This window comes from Neocloeon triangulifer, unplaced genomic scaffold (assembly GCF_031216515.1).
Source record: "Neocloeon triangulifer isolate White Clay Creek 2 clone unplaced genomic scaffold, ASM3121651v1 ptg000014l, whole genome shotgun sequence".
NCBI classification, from domain to species: Eukaryota; Metazoa; Arthropoda; class Insecta; order Ephemeroptera; family Baetidae; genus Neocloeon; species Neocloeon triangulifer.
Genome location: NW_026775556.1, coordinates 9,610,942 through 9,630,038, shown reverse-complemented (window position 1 = coordinate 9,630,038; position 19,097 = coordinate 9,610,942). Strand labels below are relative to the sequence as shown.

Here is a 19,097-nt window from a genome sequence, read left to right as displayed (position 1 = left end):
TACTTTTCTTGTTGCATTGAATTAAGGCTGTTAAGTTTAAATTTCATAATAAGTCGGCAAAGTTTTATAATAAAAAACAAAACTCATAAGTTATCAGGTGTTAATGATTGAGACATTATTTGTGTTCAAGAATTTAGCTACACGTAATCTGTAGCATGGATTTATTTCTTGTTTCATAGCAATTTGATACAAAGGATGTAAAAATGTGAGAAAAGACTCACTCATGCACTGTGTGACTTCCAGTCCTTATAATTTTCAAGAGTTCTTCTACCGAAGCATTTGTTTTGACTGCCTCGCGATCAAAGTGTGTCCTGCTGGCGCGGAAGCCAGTGTTGCGCAAAAATGTAACAACTTTGTCAGCCTTAACCATTTTTGAGTCTTTAGGTCGATTGGTGTGCAGGTTGAAGTAAAAGGGAGGAGCAATGTTGTTCTCGAGCTGGATTTCGCGGCGAACCTTCTTCTTTGGTAGATCCTGGATGACCCCCTCTCCGTTTTCTGGTGGCACCTCAACAGCCTCTAGAGTGGGATTTGCTGAAGAGCACACACCCTCCTCTAAAAGCTGATTCAAGACTTCACTGATTTCAGAGTTCCATGGCAAACTGCTCGACTCAGAGATCATTTTATTAATGAAACTCGGGTCATTGAGTTCACCACTCCAAACCGGGCCAATGCTGATAGCAGTCTTGCCAGGAACTTTTGAATTGCAAGAGCATGGCAACAGACTGTAAGGATTTTCTATAAAAAAAACGTTATTTTAGAGTAATATTTTATGCAATTTGCTAAATATTACCAATGACGTAGATCGAGTTGGGGTAGAAAACTCGCTCCTCGCAAATATTGCAGTGGATCAAAGGACTGACATTTTTCAAACACTCGTTAGCTTTAGCAGGACCCTTGTCGACCTGAACCAGCATAGAGAGGCAGGATTTGAAGCAGTAGCACCACAAAACTTTGATTCCTCTGTTAGCTCGAGCAGCAGATCTATTAATTTAATGGAATATCAGTCTTTAATTCAGTTATATGTGAAGGGATATCGTAAAAAATATTTGAATAAGAATGTAAAGTTACCTGGCAACAGCAGACAAAATCAATCTAGCGCCCAGTTCTTTATAGTACAGTGTCTTTCCTGTCAATCCACCATAAAGACGCTGGGCAACTTCTGGAGTTTTACATGACAGTGCTGGGTCGTCCACAGTCGAGATGGCCACAAGTCCTTTCCTTGGCATCCTCCTGAATATTCCGTCCAAGTACTGTGCCGAATTGGCAAAACCTTCCAAATAACTTTAAAGGAAATTAATATTCAACGGACTACACGTATTTTTTAAAATTTACATGAAGTTGAAGAATGAATGATCATTGTTAACAGAGAAAGGATCAAAACTGAGGAGATTCACTTTGCCATCCAGATGATTCAGTTTCACGTTTTCTGTGACGCGGTCCAACATAAGTTTGTCTGAGCTGCAGTTCGAGTGGAATTTTGTGAGTTCAGAAGAGAGGTGTTTGGTCCATAGGAGGCTTGGAACACCTGTGGACGGAAGGGCCTCCAGGCACTGCATGGGTCTTTCAACACTGTGTGCTGACTTATCATAGGCAGCAATGCTTGTTGAAACCAACGCTCTGAAATATTTTAAATATTAATTTTAAATTTTTGTTTAAAAAAAATTAAGGCGTACTGGACGAGGAAAATAAAATTAAAAATTAAATAGCAAACATATTTATTCTATTGTAATTTTGAGAATGCTTTGTTCATAAAACTTGAATTAAGAAGAACAATTTATACATATTTATTAAAATAATATGATTAAATACATGATAAACTAATTAATACAGGTTTAGTTGACATAAAAGTTACGTAATGTTATTTATTTTCAAAATCATTTCTGATTTGAGTATGAACATATTATGTACTTATGTACAACTTCGACTCAACTAAAAAGATAAAAATCAATTTTTTACATGTGACAGAAATACGAAAGTTCTATTTCACTTAATTTAAAGTACATAATTTAAGTTTAGTTTAATCAAGTTGCGTAGAGGGGTTGAATGGTTGAATCATACCAACCGTGTTATTCTAAGCTGGTGATCGTAATGGCAGGGCGACTGCTTCGGGGTTATCGACCCACCGTCAACTAGAGCCTTCACCCCATATTCGCTGATTTCCCTCTTAGGAAAATCCACCGTTTTTCTCGGATTTTTCCCATGACGAACCTCGGTCATTTCCACGTCCATGCCGGCGCCTTATTTTCTTTTCTGACACGTGCCACGCCCCCCTTTTCAAGCCCAAACAGGTTCACTTTACGGCCGCTGGCGCTAACGTATGAATATGCGCAGGTTGCCGCAGGAGAAAATTTCGTAACAACAACTCAAAGATGGCGGACGTGTAACCCAAAACGTGCTACTCTGCAGTCGGCCGTAGACTCGCCCGCGAAATCATCATTGAATTTTGCAGGCGCTCCGCTGGAACAGGAGCCAGCCAGCGAGCCTTTCCCCTACTACTGTGACGTAAGAGTGGAACCCCGTAAAATGGGCGAAGTGCGGACGGTCTTCAGTTTTTCTTAAGTTTTAGCGGATTATTCGTCGTCTGAAGGTATGTTGCGCCAAAATTTGGCCACTTTTGACTTTTGACCTTTGCATGTTGGTGAGAGTTGGCCGCCGGTGGGTGCCCGTTCTCGTCGGCACTCACAAAAAAATTGATCGAAATTCGCATGCCTCGGTTTTCTCCATATGTACAATGGAAATTTTGCCGAGTGCCAAACCCACTATTTGTGACAACTCCGCCCAAAATAACTGAATTGTGACGTCAGTTGAATGGGTCAATGTATATTTGGGCCGATATCCCTTTGTTTTGCGAGAAACCGACCTAAATTTGGGCTCGCGGGGGGAAATTTATCATAAAATATCACTCAGGGGTCGCACGCACCGACCGGCGCGAAAGGCTGCACTTGGAACGTCGGTCCATTCGAGTCGACTGCATGCCAGAGAGCAATCAATACGCATTAATTTTTCAAACATTTTTGCGCGCTGAATTAGCACACAGACGACTGTTTACGCAAATCTGCTCATTTTGATCTAAATTATTCAAAGCTCCATGGCATTTGTAAAGAAAAGAGAGTTTCTCAGATAAAGCAAAGTTTTTGTAATTGTTTACTTTGCAAAAGAAAAAATTCAGCAGATAATTTTATATTTAATTGTAAACAGCTTAAGGAAATTAAAATTATTAGATGCCGTTCTTGCCTTTGAGGTGGATGGATTATGTAAAAGTTTATGTTATAAATTTACGATAATATGTTAAGTGAATTAAAACTGGCTTCCGGCTGCTTCCAACTTGAATGGGAATCAATATTCTTTGGTTCACATCGTCTCTTAAACGTAAAAAAATTAAAGTATTAAAATAATGTATTTTTTTAAACGGTCTATACTCGCAACTAAAACTCGCCGTATTTGGATCAGAATGGTTCAACGAACTGACTAATTGAAATCCTCTCTTCTTCTCTCATTTGAATTTAAATTAGCTTTCATTTCCTGCTTTCGTAGTTATAGACAGTTACTTTGATTTCTGATAATTTTTTAATTTATATCGCCTTCAATTTATTTTATCATTTACAACAAATTATAAGCTGGCATTTTCAAACGGAAAAAGGTGATGGAAATTAAAATAATTAAATTCAGTGCAAAAAGTAAAATTTTGGGCCCCGTGGCAAGCTTGGGGTCTCGTCCGTGAATTTGACGGCAGAGACGGAGGAGCGGCCAGAGGCCCTTTGCACCCGCGGGGCCTGCAGTTTGCTAGAATGGAAAGTCACTTTGCTTTACGTAGCTAAACTTGCGTTTCTAATTTGCAAAATGTGAATATTGCAGAAAGCGAATCGCGTGAAAAATGTCTTCGATCGGAGCTGCCAGACTTCCATCTACAAGGACGACGAAGAAAGTTGAGAAGCCGCGGCCGCTGAAAACCAACCTGCGAAAGTCAACGTGCGAGAGTTACGACGACGTCATGAAGTTGGTCGACGTCGTCCTGGACCGCATGACCAACAAGGAGGAGAACGTCCGGCAGGACATCAGCCTTATGGCTTCACACCTGAAACTCAATGGCCAGCAGCTCGAGAGTATCTATGGCGACCAACTGGACAGGAGCTTCATAGCCCTGAGGAATTTTGCAAACAACGACCAGCTCGACATCCTGACTAGACTTCATTTGCTGGAGCTGATCGAACTAAGGGCCATGCACTGGATGTTCACTGATGACAGTGCTGAATACTACCAGGTTGGGAATTATTATTTTTATAATTTTTCCATTGTCACTGTATTTAACAAAAATGATTTTCAATTTGTTTTACTGCTTCATTAAAAATAATATCAAGTCAAGTAATCTTTTAATGAAATTAAAACGAATTGTTAACTTTTCTTTAAAAATAATATTTTGTGAAAAAAAGTAAAAAAATTGATATTAAATATTAAAATGATTAATTTGGAAGCAATGCAATAATGGAATGGATTTAGTTTATTGATGAAATTATTTTTATGGTGTTTTAAATTTAATTTATCCAAAGAAAATACCATAATTATTTTAGTTTTTCATGTTGATTTAAATTTGTTACCATTTCATCATTTTTGATAATCTTGCAGATTTTAGAGTTAAATTTCAATAAATAAATCTTTGATTGCAACTATCTTATATATATCAAATATTATTAAAGATAATTTCAGCAATCACTCATCATGATCTTCATCTTAGTGTTCTTTTAAGTTAAATTAGTTTACATTCCCCCCTCCTTATTTGTTTCTCAGGAGAAATTCGGCAAAAGCGAGCAAGATCTGATTCCGTCCAGTGACATTCTGGCCGCCCCTGTCTCTTCACATCTCATTTCCCCTACACAGCCGCCAGCCTTGTCCTTTGAGTCTGCTGAACTAGTCAAGAACTCTGGCAAATACGCTGGCGCCACCAAGGTGACTGGAAAGAACTTCCTCAAGGACGAAGTTGTCATTCGCAACTCGGACTCTGGCAAGGTGATGGGCATCAAAGGCCGCAGGGTGCACATGATAGAGGAGTTGAGCGAGACCATCATCTCGTTTGAGAGGGTCAACCCAGGTGCCAAGGAGAGACTTGTCCAGATCACAGGACCAAACGAGGACAACATTGAACACGCCAGACGGCTGATTGAAGAGACCATTCGTAGAAACGCCAGTCCTGACCGTCCAACAAGTTTGTCGGTTGAAGATATGATTCTGGACAAACGTCCGGCCACTCCCAACAGTCAGCTGGCTGGTGAGTACAAGTACACGGTGAATGTAGGTGCCAACCCCATCAAGATCACTGGTGCTGATCCTAAACTTGTGTCCGAAGCCAAACTGGTGTTGGACGAGTACTTCTCAAAGAACAAGTGGCCCAGAAAGGTTGGTGACGAAGGGGAAATTCTCTCTGACCCCGAAAATAGCCCTTCCGAGGAGAAGCCTCAATCCAGCACTCTGAGCACTTCATTTGTGCATGCTAAGGAGGAAGAAGAAGATTTGCCTGCCTGTCCCGCCAGACTTGTTTACAGTAGGGAGTTCCTGCTGCAGTGCTCCAAATCTCCTCTCAGCCAGGGATCTCTGCCCAACTGGGCCAACATTGCCCGCCAGAATCTGTCCATTGTGCGTAAAGTTCGCATTGAGCAGGACTACACAAGGCTGCCACCTCCCAACTGCAGACCTGTGTGTCTTCAGTTGGACAATACAGAGAGGTCTGAACTCCAGCCAAGCAGCTCCAGCAGCAAGATTGGCGCCGGAGACACCACTCCGGTCGAAGAGGAGGAGGACAAGCCTATTGAACCAGAGGCCAAAACACCTGTTGAGGTTGTCGTTGTTCCTCCTGCTGAAGACAAACCTGAAGAGAACACTCCGTCTCCTACGGTTTCCACTCCAATAGCTGCTGTAGCTCCAGTAATTCCAACTGAACCTGAGGAACCAGAGAAGCAAGAAAACATGGAGCCATGAATTTGTGAATTATTGATCTGGTCAGTCGAGTTCTAATCTCTCTAATTTATTAAAAAAAATTATAATTTAAAGCTTAATAGCTCACACAACTTTCTAGTTCACCAAATATTATGTGAATTTATTGCTCTACGAACTTTGATACTTTGTAACTCGAGGCAACTTTGTACGTGGCTAGAACTGAAATGAAATAAAATGATACAAGCAATTCCTGATTTTATTTGCAGAAACTGAGGTCACAAGTCAGTCGAAATTGTCTGTTTCGGATTTACGTTTTCCGCGAACGCTTTGATTGTTTTTTTTTATCGACGCCGGCGATGTTGTTTAGTTGGCTATATTTCTGGCGCGTTTAAGGGTTGTTGTTCCTCATTTAACGTGAGTCACTAAAATTTAAAAGAGATACCCCACAATAACAGTGGCGAGAGAAGTAGGTAGCCAGCCTCGGCGGCGGTGGTGACAATCCAACGCGCGCTAGAGGGGTCTGCTCCGCGCGCTGTACCTGTGCCAATCTAGGTCAACATACTCCAATATACCACCACACACAAAACACTTCACACTGGGCGAGCGCGGCGACCTTGTTTGCTGCCGAAACTGCGCGATGCGCCCAATCGGGTTCAAAACATGTAACCTGCCCCCGCGCCCTTACGAGTCTTTTCCAGCACGGGACGGGGTTGAATAATTTGACCTCCAGGGGCGAAATGTCGGTCGTTTCAAAGGTAGACTAAACTGGCGGCAGCAAAACAAAAGGGCGATAAATTTCGCTCTCGGGAACGGACCAGCTAAATCCCGCGCGTTAATTGTTTACAATTCCCGGCCACATCGGAGCCGATTTTGATAGCGCGGCGGCGTCCGTGACGCAATTAAATAAGAGAGTGCGTATTATAGCAGCAGTTAGCCAGTTGGGTGATTTACTCGCAGATTTATTTTTAGCCTGATCTCGGGTGGCGGACCCACCCGGTCCCTCGTGGCCTCTCAAGCAGACGCGAGAGCGCTCTCGCTAATTAATTACTCAATTAATTCCGTGCCGAATAAATTTTCATTGAACGACACAATATAAAAGCAAGCTCGAGCGAAAATCAGCTGTGCTTTGCAAACGTCGATTCTTTTGATCTTCGCTCGCCCGGCTCTAATTCATATTAAAGCAAATGAATGGAGCGTGCATGGAATGGGCACGCACGCGCCTGCTGCGGCGAAATTATTTACGGAACGCGATAATCGACGGACTGCCGACGCGAGATCGTCTGATGTCATAATGGCCATGTGATTTTCGAAGCTTATTCGCCCACTTTATCGGCCAATGAAGGTGTTATTCTTGGCAGCGAATCGAACAAAAAAGTTGTTCGGCGACGCAACGCTAGCGCTGGCCACTTTGTACTTTTGGTTTTGACTATGCCTCGACTGCCTGCACTTCACTCTACGTGCCAACATGCCAAGTTATATTTGACTCGACTTGCGCCGATTTCGGCCTCGCAAAATACGATTTTTGCATTTTTTCGCCCTTTGTCACTCAAGTCCTATGAAAATGTTTTCTGTATCCTCTTTATACTGAAAAGGGGTGATGATCATGCTTTTAATCACTAAAAGTTAATATTATTAAATAATCAACAGATTCATATAATATTGTTTAATACCGTTCCATACCAAGTGGGAGAAACGTTTTACATGCTAAACAAAGACGAATTTAATTAACTAAATTACAAATAAAAATTCTTTAAACCACTTACTTGGCTAGAAGGATTTTTTTCAATCTAAGTATACTAATTCGTTACAAAAATATAAAAATATGCACTTCTTTAAAAATTAAAACTTTAAAACATTGAAATAATTAATTGATTGTTTGTAAAGATGTACAATTTTTTTATTATCATTTAATTATTAAATCGTAAAATATCCTTATTTTATTTTTAAATTCTGCTGCTTTGCATTTAAAATATTATTTTCCTCGTTTTTTTTATTTTTTTTTTCCTCCTTTTTTCAATCTCATCCCCTTGATATTATTCCAACAACCCTTCACGTCATCAGTGAAACCCTAATCGCGCACAAATTGCACAACATTTCAACGACAAAACTAGTATGAGGGTCGTTAAAGGATAATTACTGGGTACAGAACGGCAAGTACCGCCTTGAATAAGTGACCACTCGGATTTCACAAAAAAAGGCGGCGCAGTTTCGTGCTTTAATGTCCGACATGCAATACTGAAATAAATTGCAAAATCGAGGAGGCTCTTTGGGGATGGAGAAGCACTACTTGCATCGCGGCGTAATCGAACCCTTCTCGTTGCAAACCAGCGGATAGACGAGCGGACGGCCAAGACAGAGCGCACCGTGCAAAAGTAGCGCAACTTTGCCGTCCGATATACACGGCGCGAGTATTGATCCCGCGGAGAAAATGAGTAAAAGCTTACACCGGCGTTGCATTACGAACCGAACTCTTCTCATCGTATTTTACTGCAGACTCCCGTGCCTTTGCATAAACATTGAATCCTCTCATCATCAGACACCTCCTTTTCTCATTAATGCGCGTCGGTGGGCGATTATCTGCCATTTCGTCGCGCTGCACGTGATGCACCGTTGCCTTGTTATTAGAACTAACGCACATTTGATTACGGCTCGGTTGATTTAATTAGCAGCCGTTGGGAGTGAATGCACGCATTTGGCGCGCGGCACGTACGATCCGTGAGCTGCTGCTGGAAATTTTCAAATTAATAATCCACGCCGGCAGCACGCTGATAAAAAAATTTGATGAGCGAGCGACCCACATTTGCGTAATGGCGCAGTGTATTCGCACGAGCTGTACTCAATAATTAAAGTGGATTGATAACCAAGGTTTTCAAATTTGTCAGCTACGGTGATAATTAGTTGTATTGTAGCTGAGAGTGGAAGCAATTATTGCTAGTTAGTGTGTTAGAGTTTAAACTACACACTAGCAATAATGTAATTGATGAAAAATATATAAATGTTTGAGGATAAATTTTAATTATTAATAAATAAACTTGTTGTAAAAGATAAATTATTGTGTAAATTGAAAGCAAATTTTATTTCTAAATAATCAGTAAAGCTTGATTCTAAATTATTTCAAAGTTTTTATTTAATCCTGAAGTTATTTAGTAAAAGCAACGAAAGTTGAAACAATTAGAAGCAACAAATTTAATTAATTTTTTGTACTTCTAATAGTAATATTTTGTAATGCAACCGAAGCAAAAAACTTAGTCGCTTTTTTCTATCTGACAATGGTTTATTTTAGTTTGAATTTAAGTGCGAGAAAATAATTCTAACTTCTAAGTTATCTACGAGTCTGCAACGCAGTGAAGCTCACAATACGTGAGAGAAAAACAAGATCAAATTATTCAGCGTAGACGCCGCGAAGTTAAAGGATTAAAAAAAGAAAGCTTGATATATAAACACTCTTGTTTTTTGCTGCTTGATCGTGCGTGAATTTCGCGTATGACTACATTATGTACCGAGGGAGCGCCGCGGCATTAACGTGCGCCGCAATCCCATTACTCGACGCCGGCTTGACATCTGTTTCACCTTGACATGCAAATTCGCGCTCCAGCATTCGATGATTGTTGTGCGCCGCGTGTTTGTTCTCTCGGGACGATGATAATTGCTGGGCGGCGTCGGCGTTTCTTAATTTCGTCAACGCGATATAACTGTGCCGTCAATTTTGAATTTGTGTGTTTTGTTCACTGCACACGACATTTGGTCGCTGCCGTCGCGCACACGTGCGATTGATTTATCCGCTCGCGGGTATGACGATCGTAAATGGATTTTCTGTTTACATGCTCGTCAGCCTTTTTGCCCTCGACTTTTCCAGGAAGATTCGTGTTTGAACCAATAACAAAACAAAAAACTTTATAATATGCAAAAGCCGTTTTTATACAACTCAACAATTCAATTGTGGGAAACAGAGAGCTACGATTTATCAAACAAATTGTCTCTTTTTGCGAGCAGTCTCATTTTAATTCACTTTGTAAAACAAAAAAAGAAGTCGCTGAGATTGAGGGATAAGTTGGTTTGACGTAATTGCTTAGAGATGATGTAACTCGCTTTGGCTTTCATCGCACCCGGGCACATTTACATTAATGCAAATCATATAGCCGTTTCGACGTGCAATGCAAATCAAACCGCAGACAAGACAGCGCCTAATAAATTAGTCAAACAACAACAATCCATTTTGGTGCACCAGCAAACAGATCCACTAACACCACCAGGGACGGCAAACACTGACGAGATAGTGTTGAGGCGTGGGGCAGCCACAGAGATAAAACAGGAGCAAGAACTTCTCCACAGGCTTGCTTGTGCTTACCATTAGGGCTGTTGAGAGGTCGATGAGGAATGAAATTATGACACAGTAGCACTAAAGCAATTTTTGAGGAATTTTGTAGTTGCCTATAAAGGAAACGAAGTATTGACTAAAGCTGTAAGTCCACGGCCTACTGGTTGAAACGTGACGCAAAAGTATATATTTTAAAAAAAATATGTTTTTGATTTATTTGAAATTAATTATATTTATTTATAAAGAAAAAACATAAATTATTAATAATGAGAAAAAATCTGGCATCTGGCTCATACGAGTAAAATTTTAGTAGGTTCTATTTGACTTGTTACATAATAAGAGAGAAATTTTCCAAAAATTGTTTTTATTGCTTAATTGGATTTTGAATAATAATTAAATTATTTGTAAATTTAAGTATCTGAGTCACAGGTCAACAAACTTATGGCTTGCATCATGCGACTTAACTTTTATTCTGTGACTCAGTAACATCTTCTTATTCATTACATAAAAGCCTGCCGCATTGGGGTCGAAAGTTTGAATGCAGTCCCACTGTTTATAACACCCCGCAACCTTACGCAGCAACTTGAGCGACTCCTGATCCACTTATGTGCCGACCGCAAATTTAGCCAGAGTTTGCTTAATATCAGTTACATACAACAACACGAACGGACGTATTTCTAAGTCATCCACCCCTGGGGGTGGTCTTTCCTCGGCCAAGGAGTTGACGGGGTGGAAGGGAAGGGGTTGCCAAGGTGAACGCTAGGGAAGGGAGGGCACCAATGAACCGAGAAGCAAGTGGATGCACGCGGGCCACACATAAATATCTTTGCTTTGTTGTTGAGTTGCCAAGCAAAGGAAGAGACGTAGCACCGACGAGGCTGGCAGGGCCACTCGCAGCTTTTCATTATGATGCAGTTCGACTTCAGGTAGGGTGCTTACCCCTGGCTCGGATTTCGCCCCAGCCGTGTGAGCGACGGCACGGCTGGACGTGTTTGCCCAGCCGCGCTAATTAATCCAACTGCGGCCGCCGACAAAGTTTGCCGTTCGCTTTCGAGAAAGAGTTGGCGCGCGGACTTTTGAACTTTTCGCCCAGGTCGGAGCTTCTTTTAGAACCGGCAGCGCAAGTGGAGCAAAACTTTTTGACAAGTCGAACACCTGCAGTGTTTGGGATTCGACGAAACGCGCGGCGTGAATCACTTTTGTATGGGAAAATCCTGTAGTAACCCCCTCTGATGTTAATCGAGTCACTATTAACACTTCACTTACTTTGATTTATTATTTTATTTAAAGAGTAAATTTAAGGTCAAGGCCAAGCATAAATTATTAATAACATCAGTAAATTAATATTCTGTTTTTAAATAAATAAAATTTTATAAATTATTAATGGTTTTGTTGCATTCAGAAGATTTATAAGTTAGGGGATGATCGCCCTTAAGGGGTACAACTTTCACAAAATCAGGGAACAAAGCTGTGAATAGCAAAAGACATTTAATTAGATACAACTGCATTTACTGAGCAGCCATATGTTCCGATTTTCCGCTCGTTTGGGCAGCCCTTTGAAGCGAGGCAGTCAAAACGAACAACCCGTCAAATTATTTTCTATTCGAGGCAGGCAAACCGGAGACACCAGCTTTTTATTCGCCTCTTTATCATAAACGGCAGTCAAAACACAATCGAACAGACTAGATTATAATCGGAAAACGAAATTTATTGGTAATTGCGCGTACACTTGCGCCGGCAGAAACGATATTTCACAGCAGAAACAGAAAATCTGATCGACTCGCACGCGAAAGAAGAGCCGCGCTCGCGGCATATTGGATTTTTATTATGTAGTTTGTGAATCTCGCCCCTGTTCCTTCTCAGTCAGGGAAGCTTATTTTTCCAGCTGGTTGCGCGCACAAATCGGTCGGGTGTTATCGATCAAATTTTCTTCTCAGAACGCCCTAACAGAGCCGGCGTTGAGCAAGAAGAAAGAAACTCCTTTGTGATTACTGCGTTGATTGCAACTCTCTATCTTGCGATTATAAAACGCTGCAAAATGAAATTCCGCTGCTGGCGTGCATGCATAATAATAAGCGAATATTGACCTTCCGCAACTTGGCAATTTGCACACGCCAGCAAATTGTATGTTGTGCTCAACCTTGAATCAAGATTGTACTTCATTAAGACAACAAATTTTAGAAAAGTTTTATAATTACTCAGTATAAATTAATTGTTTTTGTAGAAAAATTTAATTTTTTTACCACATTTATGTAAAAACCTTTTAAATTTAATGTTTTCGTAAATTTTTTAGAGTAATTTTTTATTTAACTCATTCACTTAACGTCTTTCAAATCAAACATAACTAAACGTAATGTTTAAAAATTTTAGAATTAAAATTTAGACTATTTATAACAAATTATTGAGAGTGAGAGAAAATCATAAATTATAGATTTTACAAAATAATATTAGAATATGATTTTATCGCTACAGCTATACAAGTTAATTTTTTTGTGTATTGCTAAGCAAAGCTTGAATCTCTTGAAAGTAAATTTCGGCAAAATTTCGTGGAAAATTCGCGTGTGAAACGACTCGTGGCAGATTTCGCCGTTGACCCACATTTCATTTTCCCGGCTTGACTTCTCTACAGAGTTTTTTTCCAAGCCCGTTTTATTCGCGATTTGCTTGCACTTGGGCACATCACGTATGAATGAGGATGATACCGAGCTATTCGGGCAAACTTTTGTATGTGTTGGTTTTTGCGCAATGGTGCCGTATGTGCAAACACAGGCGGCTGCTGTGTGGCCAAAGAGAGGCGCGCGTGCACATTTACTTTCATGCACATATACATAAGTCGCCGCCGAGAGTGAAATACACAGGGAGGCCCTGGCGGAACAAACCGTCCGGCCGGGTCGATATTCACCAAGAAAGTCTGCACACAAAATAATTTATTATTTATTTTGCCACGCGCCAGACCAAAAGCCATTGCAAACGCAGATGCTGCGCGGCCACAAGAAAGGAAGAAAAGAGTCGAGAAGACTCGCTCGGCTCAATTGCTAATTTGGCACTGCCCGCTGAAATTAATGTCACTTTTAATAGAGGCACTTGAACTGCAGACGCTGCGCAACTTCCAAATGGGCGTATTTTTAGATTTGGAAGTGAAATGACCGCACAACAGCGGGCGGGCCGGCCGTTGGTTTATTTTTGACGTTTTCGGCCTTTGTTGTTGAGACGAACCAGATAAACAAATACGAGATCTCCGTCGAATTCACGTGGCGATTTTAGAAGCAGTTGTGCAATGATGTGTAACAATTTAAAAGAGGTATTAAAAATTTATATAATTATTAAGTCTGTTTAAAATATCGTTTACTTTTATTAAAATACTTATTTATATGCTTTATTTATTGGTTTTAGCTGAAAATAAGCTTTTCATTTTATATATTGGCCCATTTAATCTGATTGAAATTGATGGTCAGCTATAGACAGCGTTGATAAATGTAAAGGGTGCAGCCTCGCTGGCCTTCATCATCCATAACTTTGCGCCCTTTATGGCACCGCACTGCAAGCCCGTTTCGCTGCCAAAGATTATTACTGAGGCCGTGACTTTTTGACGTTAACAAGATTTGCTCTGAAGTTCACATAACTTAGATCGACTCCTTTATGTAACTTGCTTGGCGAAATATTATCTTATACTGTCATGATGCAGCGGGAAAACCGCCCTATTTACTCAATATACACATAGTCGGGTTGAAGACCCTCAACGAAATTTCGTATAGACGCTTGTGCGTGGACGACTGAACATTACTTAACTTGGAATTGTGCCATTAATTATTAATGTCATATTATTTGCTTTATAAATAATTCTATAGAAATGCGTAGGATGAATTATGGTGACTAAGATAGATATTTTGATAAACCAAAAAGAAATTAGTTTATAATTAAAAGCAGACTTTTCTAAAAACACTCACTTTGACTCGGTTTTTATAATTAATAATATGTTCATTTTTAATTACTAAAGAAAATTTAAAACTAATTTTAATCATTAAATATAATTCTTAGATGATTAAATTAAATTATTATCAATTTGCTGTTTCCGTTAATGGCTTAGGATTCCCACTCACATCCTCGCGTGCTGTTGTCGTAAGTAGGCGTATTCCTAACTGTCTCCAATCTGTCACCGTGATGAACGTCGTGATTTGCGCTGTGAATAAATTTTAATTGCCTATAACGAGCGGGGCGCCACTTCGTGTTTCAAGCTTTTTTGCACAGCGGACACGGACGATTAACTCCTTTGTCGAGGGTCTCAAGTGTTCCTGCGCATCCTCTCTCTGATACTTTTCACTTGGCAAATTTTCAATGCATGATGGACAAAAAATTCAGGTCAGCCACGACAGCTCTCGGTGAGCGCGTTTGCTGTAATTTCTAAGTTTTATGCATCTATTTTTGCGTCATCAGCAGCATCGCAGAGAGAGAAAGAATGACTCTCGCGCGCACCAGCCATAAAAATAGCGGAGGACGCCTGCACGTCATTTTATTATTAGTTTTCGAGAGTGCATTTTCTACTCACTCTAAAAACATAACATCGCATCAATGGTTAATTTATCTTCCAAATAAGTGGATTGTGCTATTTGTGTACATTTTAACGGTTATGCTGCGCGGACTCAAAGAGTTGCATGTATTTTCCTCTTGTTTATCTCGATGACCAGCTCATTCCAGAGATTACACCAAACTGAGTATAAAAAAACCGAAACAAACAAGATTAAAGGAATCCAAGCTGATTAACTTTCTGGGTTGAAGAAAAAAATATATAAATTTCGTGGGTTGAAAGTAACTTTCTGTCACATTAAATGGATCTTAATGAGAACTGTTTCGGCCAAGCCCATTTCCACGACACAATATACTTGTTATCTTATGTGACAGGTCATGCAAACAAAGTTAACTCTCGCTTTTTTGAGGCTAATTAGCTGATAACCCATATTTGACCGCGAGGACAAACCGGCTAACTGACCCAGGCAGGTGTGAATCGACCACGACTTTCCTCTTTTGGCCGGTCTGCTGTGGCATATTTAAAAGAAACTCTCACTTTTGTTTAAAATACATTTGGATTCAACCAAAAGTATTTATTAAATCTAAAGAAAATTGTAACCTTGTTCTACATATTTAATTACAAATACATAAATTTTATGTTTCAACTTTTTTTTATTTATTATAATTATTATTATTATTATTGCTGTTTAATTGTCCACAACATATATTAATTAATAAATTTCATATTGAAATTATTTATTCTTTTCATTATTTATTCTTTTCATTTAAATAGCCATCACTAACTTGGCGTTTATTTTCAGTTTAGAATGCTGTACTTAGTTAGCAATCCATACACATTACATTTCATTCAATGGGTTAACTTCTGCACCAACACCCACGGCCGCACAGTCGATGCTGGGAGCAATTTAATTTTCTCCGTGCATGATTTTAATCTTGTGCAGCTCATTAATCATCACGGCCATACGGCAAGCAATTACGTGCATGTGCAACGCAAACTGCAACCGATTAAATGCATAAATCACCCCACCTCTTTGGTTAGAGACGCAACCTTGCGACTCGACCAACGGCAGCACGCTGATTTATTTTTTTAATTATGCAACCGGAGCCATTCACGCCTTATTAGTTGCTCGGTTATATATACACTTGCCTCTGAATGAAAAGTGCAAATAAGTCGCTGGATTAATTAATGCGTCACGACAATGTCATCACAGAAGGTGACCACCAGTATCAATCCAGACGCAGACCGCAATCTGCACGAAACCCAATCGTTGTGTTTTCCACGCAGAAATTCCGTCGCGTGAATTTCCTCTGATCTGAATATCTGATCGTGCTTTTTGGACTGGGTACCGTGCAAATGACTCATCGTCCATTGGAATTATTTCAGACCACGAGGCCCACCAAGTTCAAGGTTTGATGAGAAAATATTGATTATCCGCTAACGGCATAGGGTAGCGCATGGGGGTGGCTCACTATTGCGGCACGGGGTCTCGGCTTCGTATAAAATCTTGGCCAAGGGCGTTTCTAACAGAAATCACGGAAATTGCCATAGGAAACAAAAATTAAATTTCATTACCTTAAAACTACAATCTTTAAAATTGAAGTCCCTTTTTTGAAACTGCGGTATTTATTTAAATTAATAGTATGCGCAGTTTAATTTGTATTTCAATAAAAGGCCAAATAATGTAATTTAATTTCCAATGTAAACTTAAAAGATTTTAATATCAATATTACTTTGATTGAAAACTGATTTTTCAACAAGGACAATGTCCGTTTATTCCACTTCATTGTACGTCTCCTCAAGTTCTAACTTCTTTATTCAGAGTAATTTCTGATTTTTTTTTAATTGCAGACTTAATCAGTTAATGATTTTTACTTTTGTTTTATTGTTTTTCAGTCTGACACAGTTGCTTTTGATTCCGTGTGTCGCGACTTAATTAATTTTACCCGTTTCACTATTTTCAACTTCTCTCAGCAGCACAGAATCTCATCAGTTTGGCGGCAGCGCTTCTCTCCTCTTTCTTCTCGTTCTCTGGTGTGTTATTATGAGAAATAATATCGAGAGTAGCTATTTTTAAAAGTCGGGCAGCCACTCGTCCACCTACTATATAGGTGCAAGGGCAACCCCCTAGATCAGACGCCACCGCTGCTTTGGGCCAATTAGACGTGACTCGGCGTGCGTCGCGGCGAAAAACATAAATGTAAAACTCTTGGCCGCCGCCACCATCCGCCGGGTTGGCAGAGGCAGTCACGTAGTGCCAAATTTTAACCCTTAATGAATTATTCCTGAATAAATGCGAACGGCACGAAATCGCACTTGACATCAACTCTCTCTTGAAGAAAGTGGACTGCTAATTGTAACTAGAAAAGTGCCAAAGATTGAATTGCGAGTTGCAGGATTTTTCCATTCCTCAACAGAAAGACGAAAAATGTAATTTTTCATTTGTGAATAATGAGGCCGGCGAAGTGCAGCAACAATGCATCACGCAGCGATTTGTATTCACGGTGCCAGCTCCGAAGAAAGCCATGACGAATGAGTTTAATTCTGCCGAGAAAGACCATAAATCGCGTCGACTCCGATGCGCAAATTATGATTCATCGCCGGCGGCTTCAGAGAAGCGGGTCAAGAAATGCATCTGTGTGGCGCATGCAGTTATATTATTGTTTTAGTTGCAAGTTATAGCCCATAAAAGCAGAAGCACGCGTCCTTTAACCACCACCGAGAGAGCACATCTTTGCTTGTGGTGCACTCGATTCAGAGCTGCTTGTACTTGCCTTTGTCATTAGCGAGAGGCTTTTTCGAGTTTGATGTAAAAACAGAGGCGCACCAACACTCTGACCTATTTTCTTCACACATATAGCATCAGACGAGCAATGTACCGCGAGAGGGTACTGAGGGGCTTATTCGCTAGCCTCGATTTTGCACAAGGCCAGGGGTTCTCAGAATCCGTTCTATTGTGTTTGCCGTTCATCAAAATCATGAGTCTCAGGATCAGTCATCCGAAGAAGTCACGTGTCTCATCGTTTGTATATTATTTGGCATATGATTTTAAGTTTCATTTTATATAATAGTAAATTTAAAAATATCTAAAACTTAAAAAGCTAGCATAGTACGAGAGATTTAAAAAAATACTAAACCCAAAATATGATATATGATTTAGTGACACAATTAAAGTTAATTCAATTTCTATTTTCAAATTAAACTCAAACATTAATGTTTAATTTGCCTTTTTGTTTTTGAATTGCTTAATTTCATAATATGTTTAGAAAATATGGCTTTTCAATATGAAATAACGTTTCTCATTCATTAATTTAGATTTTAAATTTTTCGGATTTTTTTTTCAAAATTATTAATTTTCATAAAATTATGGCTGATCGCTGTGACCAGACTATGACGAAATAACCGTTAACCGCGGATAATGCTGCTGCATGATTGCGTGCCGGTGTATTTTTTATTCATTCACTGTGTTCTCTCGTTCGCCTCTCCCGCACACACAAAGACGACGCGTTGCATTTTGATCAAGGCAGAAAGCCGGTGCGTGTGACTTGGGACACGCCGTTGCAGTAGCTCTTGATTTATTGCCCAATCTTTTTGGGTCCTCAAATTTTTTCGAGCTTCTAGTCTGCCCGGAATGACAACGCCTCGCCTTATTTTAAATAAAAGTGGGCGCTGCTGCTGGGCGTCGGTGCGTGCATACCGTATTCTGGTCGACTGCCGACAAGATGTGGTTGGACCCTAAAATTAACTTCTGGGAGATATTTGGGTGGAAATTATATACGTTCCTAGAATTTAAATGAAGAGAATTAAGCCTATTTGATAATGCAAAATAATATAATAATACTAATTATTAATTGTTATTTGACTGAAACAATGTGGGGGTTTAAAATTGTTAAAAATGATGTATGCATATAATTAAACTTAAAAATTATCGTGAATTTTAATCGTCTAGACAATTTTAAAATTTAAAATATAAATTATTTGTTCTGTCACTGGGACTGATTTTTGATCGTTTAGTTTTCACTATTTCTTTTTTTACCTTTTTGTAATTTGGTGAGAATCGAATTAGCTCAAATTAACTCCGCTAGAGTTGAAAAACACTGTGACAGTCACGGATTGCTTCGCGAGAAAGATTTTCACTTAACAGTTGCCGCGTCAGATGCAGCTCGATTTTTCATTCACAGCCACTAATTGTGTCCTTTATCGCCGGCACCAATTAATCTGCATGCCCAAAAATACTCCTGACCGCGAAGTCTGTGACCGCCAAGCCGTGGCTGGTTTCTTCTCTTTCTCTCGCGAATTTCACCGCGCTTGAAAAACGCGATGACG

At 39.8% G+C, this 19,097-nt stretch overlaps 2 protein-coding genes across 4 annotated transcripts in view; one reads left to right on the top strand and one right to left on the bottom strand.

The window, feature by feature from the left end:
* Positions 1 to 103: 103 nt before the first annotated feature.
* On the bottom strand, positions 104 to 19,063 carry LOC132201389 (TRMT1-like protein). 2 transcript variants are annotated; one of them, XM_059627533.1, is made up of 5 exons: positions 18,808 to 19,063; positions 1,333 to 1,617; positions 1,069 to 1,281; positions 791 to 981; positions 104 to 735 (listed from the first exon to the last, which is right to left on the bottom strand). In XM_059627533.1, exons 2-5 carry the CDS (start codon positions 1,554 to 1,556, stop codon positions 218 to 220), a joined length of 1,146 nt encoding a protein of 381 aa, XP_059483516.1. In that variant the 5' UTR covers positions 1,557 to 1,617; positions 18,808 to 19,063; the 3' UTR covers positions 104 to 217. The 2 variants fall into 2 exon arrangements, with proteins under 2 accessions (XP_059483516.1, XP_059483515.1); XM_059627532.1 differs by lacking the exon at positions 18,808 to 19,063 and adding an exon at positions 2,063 to 2,546 and having other exon boundaries at positions 105 to 735.
* Positions 2,377 to 19,097, top strand: part of LOC132201385 (ubiquitin carboxyl-terminal hydrolase 2-like) — a 37,693-nt gene continuing 20,972 nt past the window's right edge. The window contains exon 1 of one of the 2 annotated variants that reach the window (XM_059627526.1): positions 2,377 to 2,587. Coding sequence is in view for 1 of the 2 variants with exons in the window: in XM_059627525.1 (XP_059483508.1) it covers positions 11,153 to 11,172 (20 nt within the window). In the remaining variant the exon portion in view is untranslated. Of the gene's footprint in view, positions 2,588 to 11,030; positions 11,173 to 19,097 lie in introns of those variants that run through there. The other variant, XM_059627525.1, reaches the window with a different exon arrangement.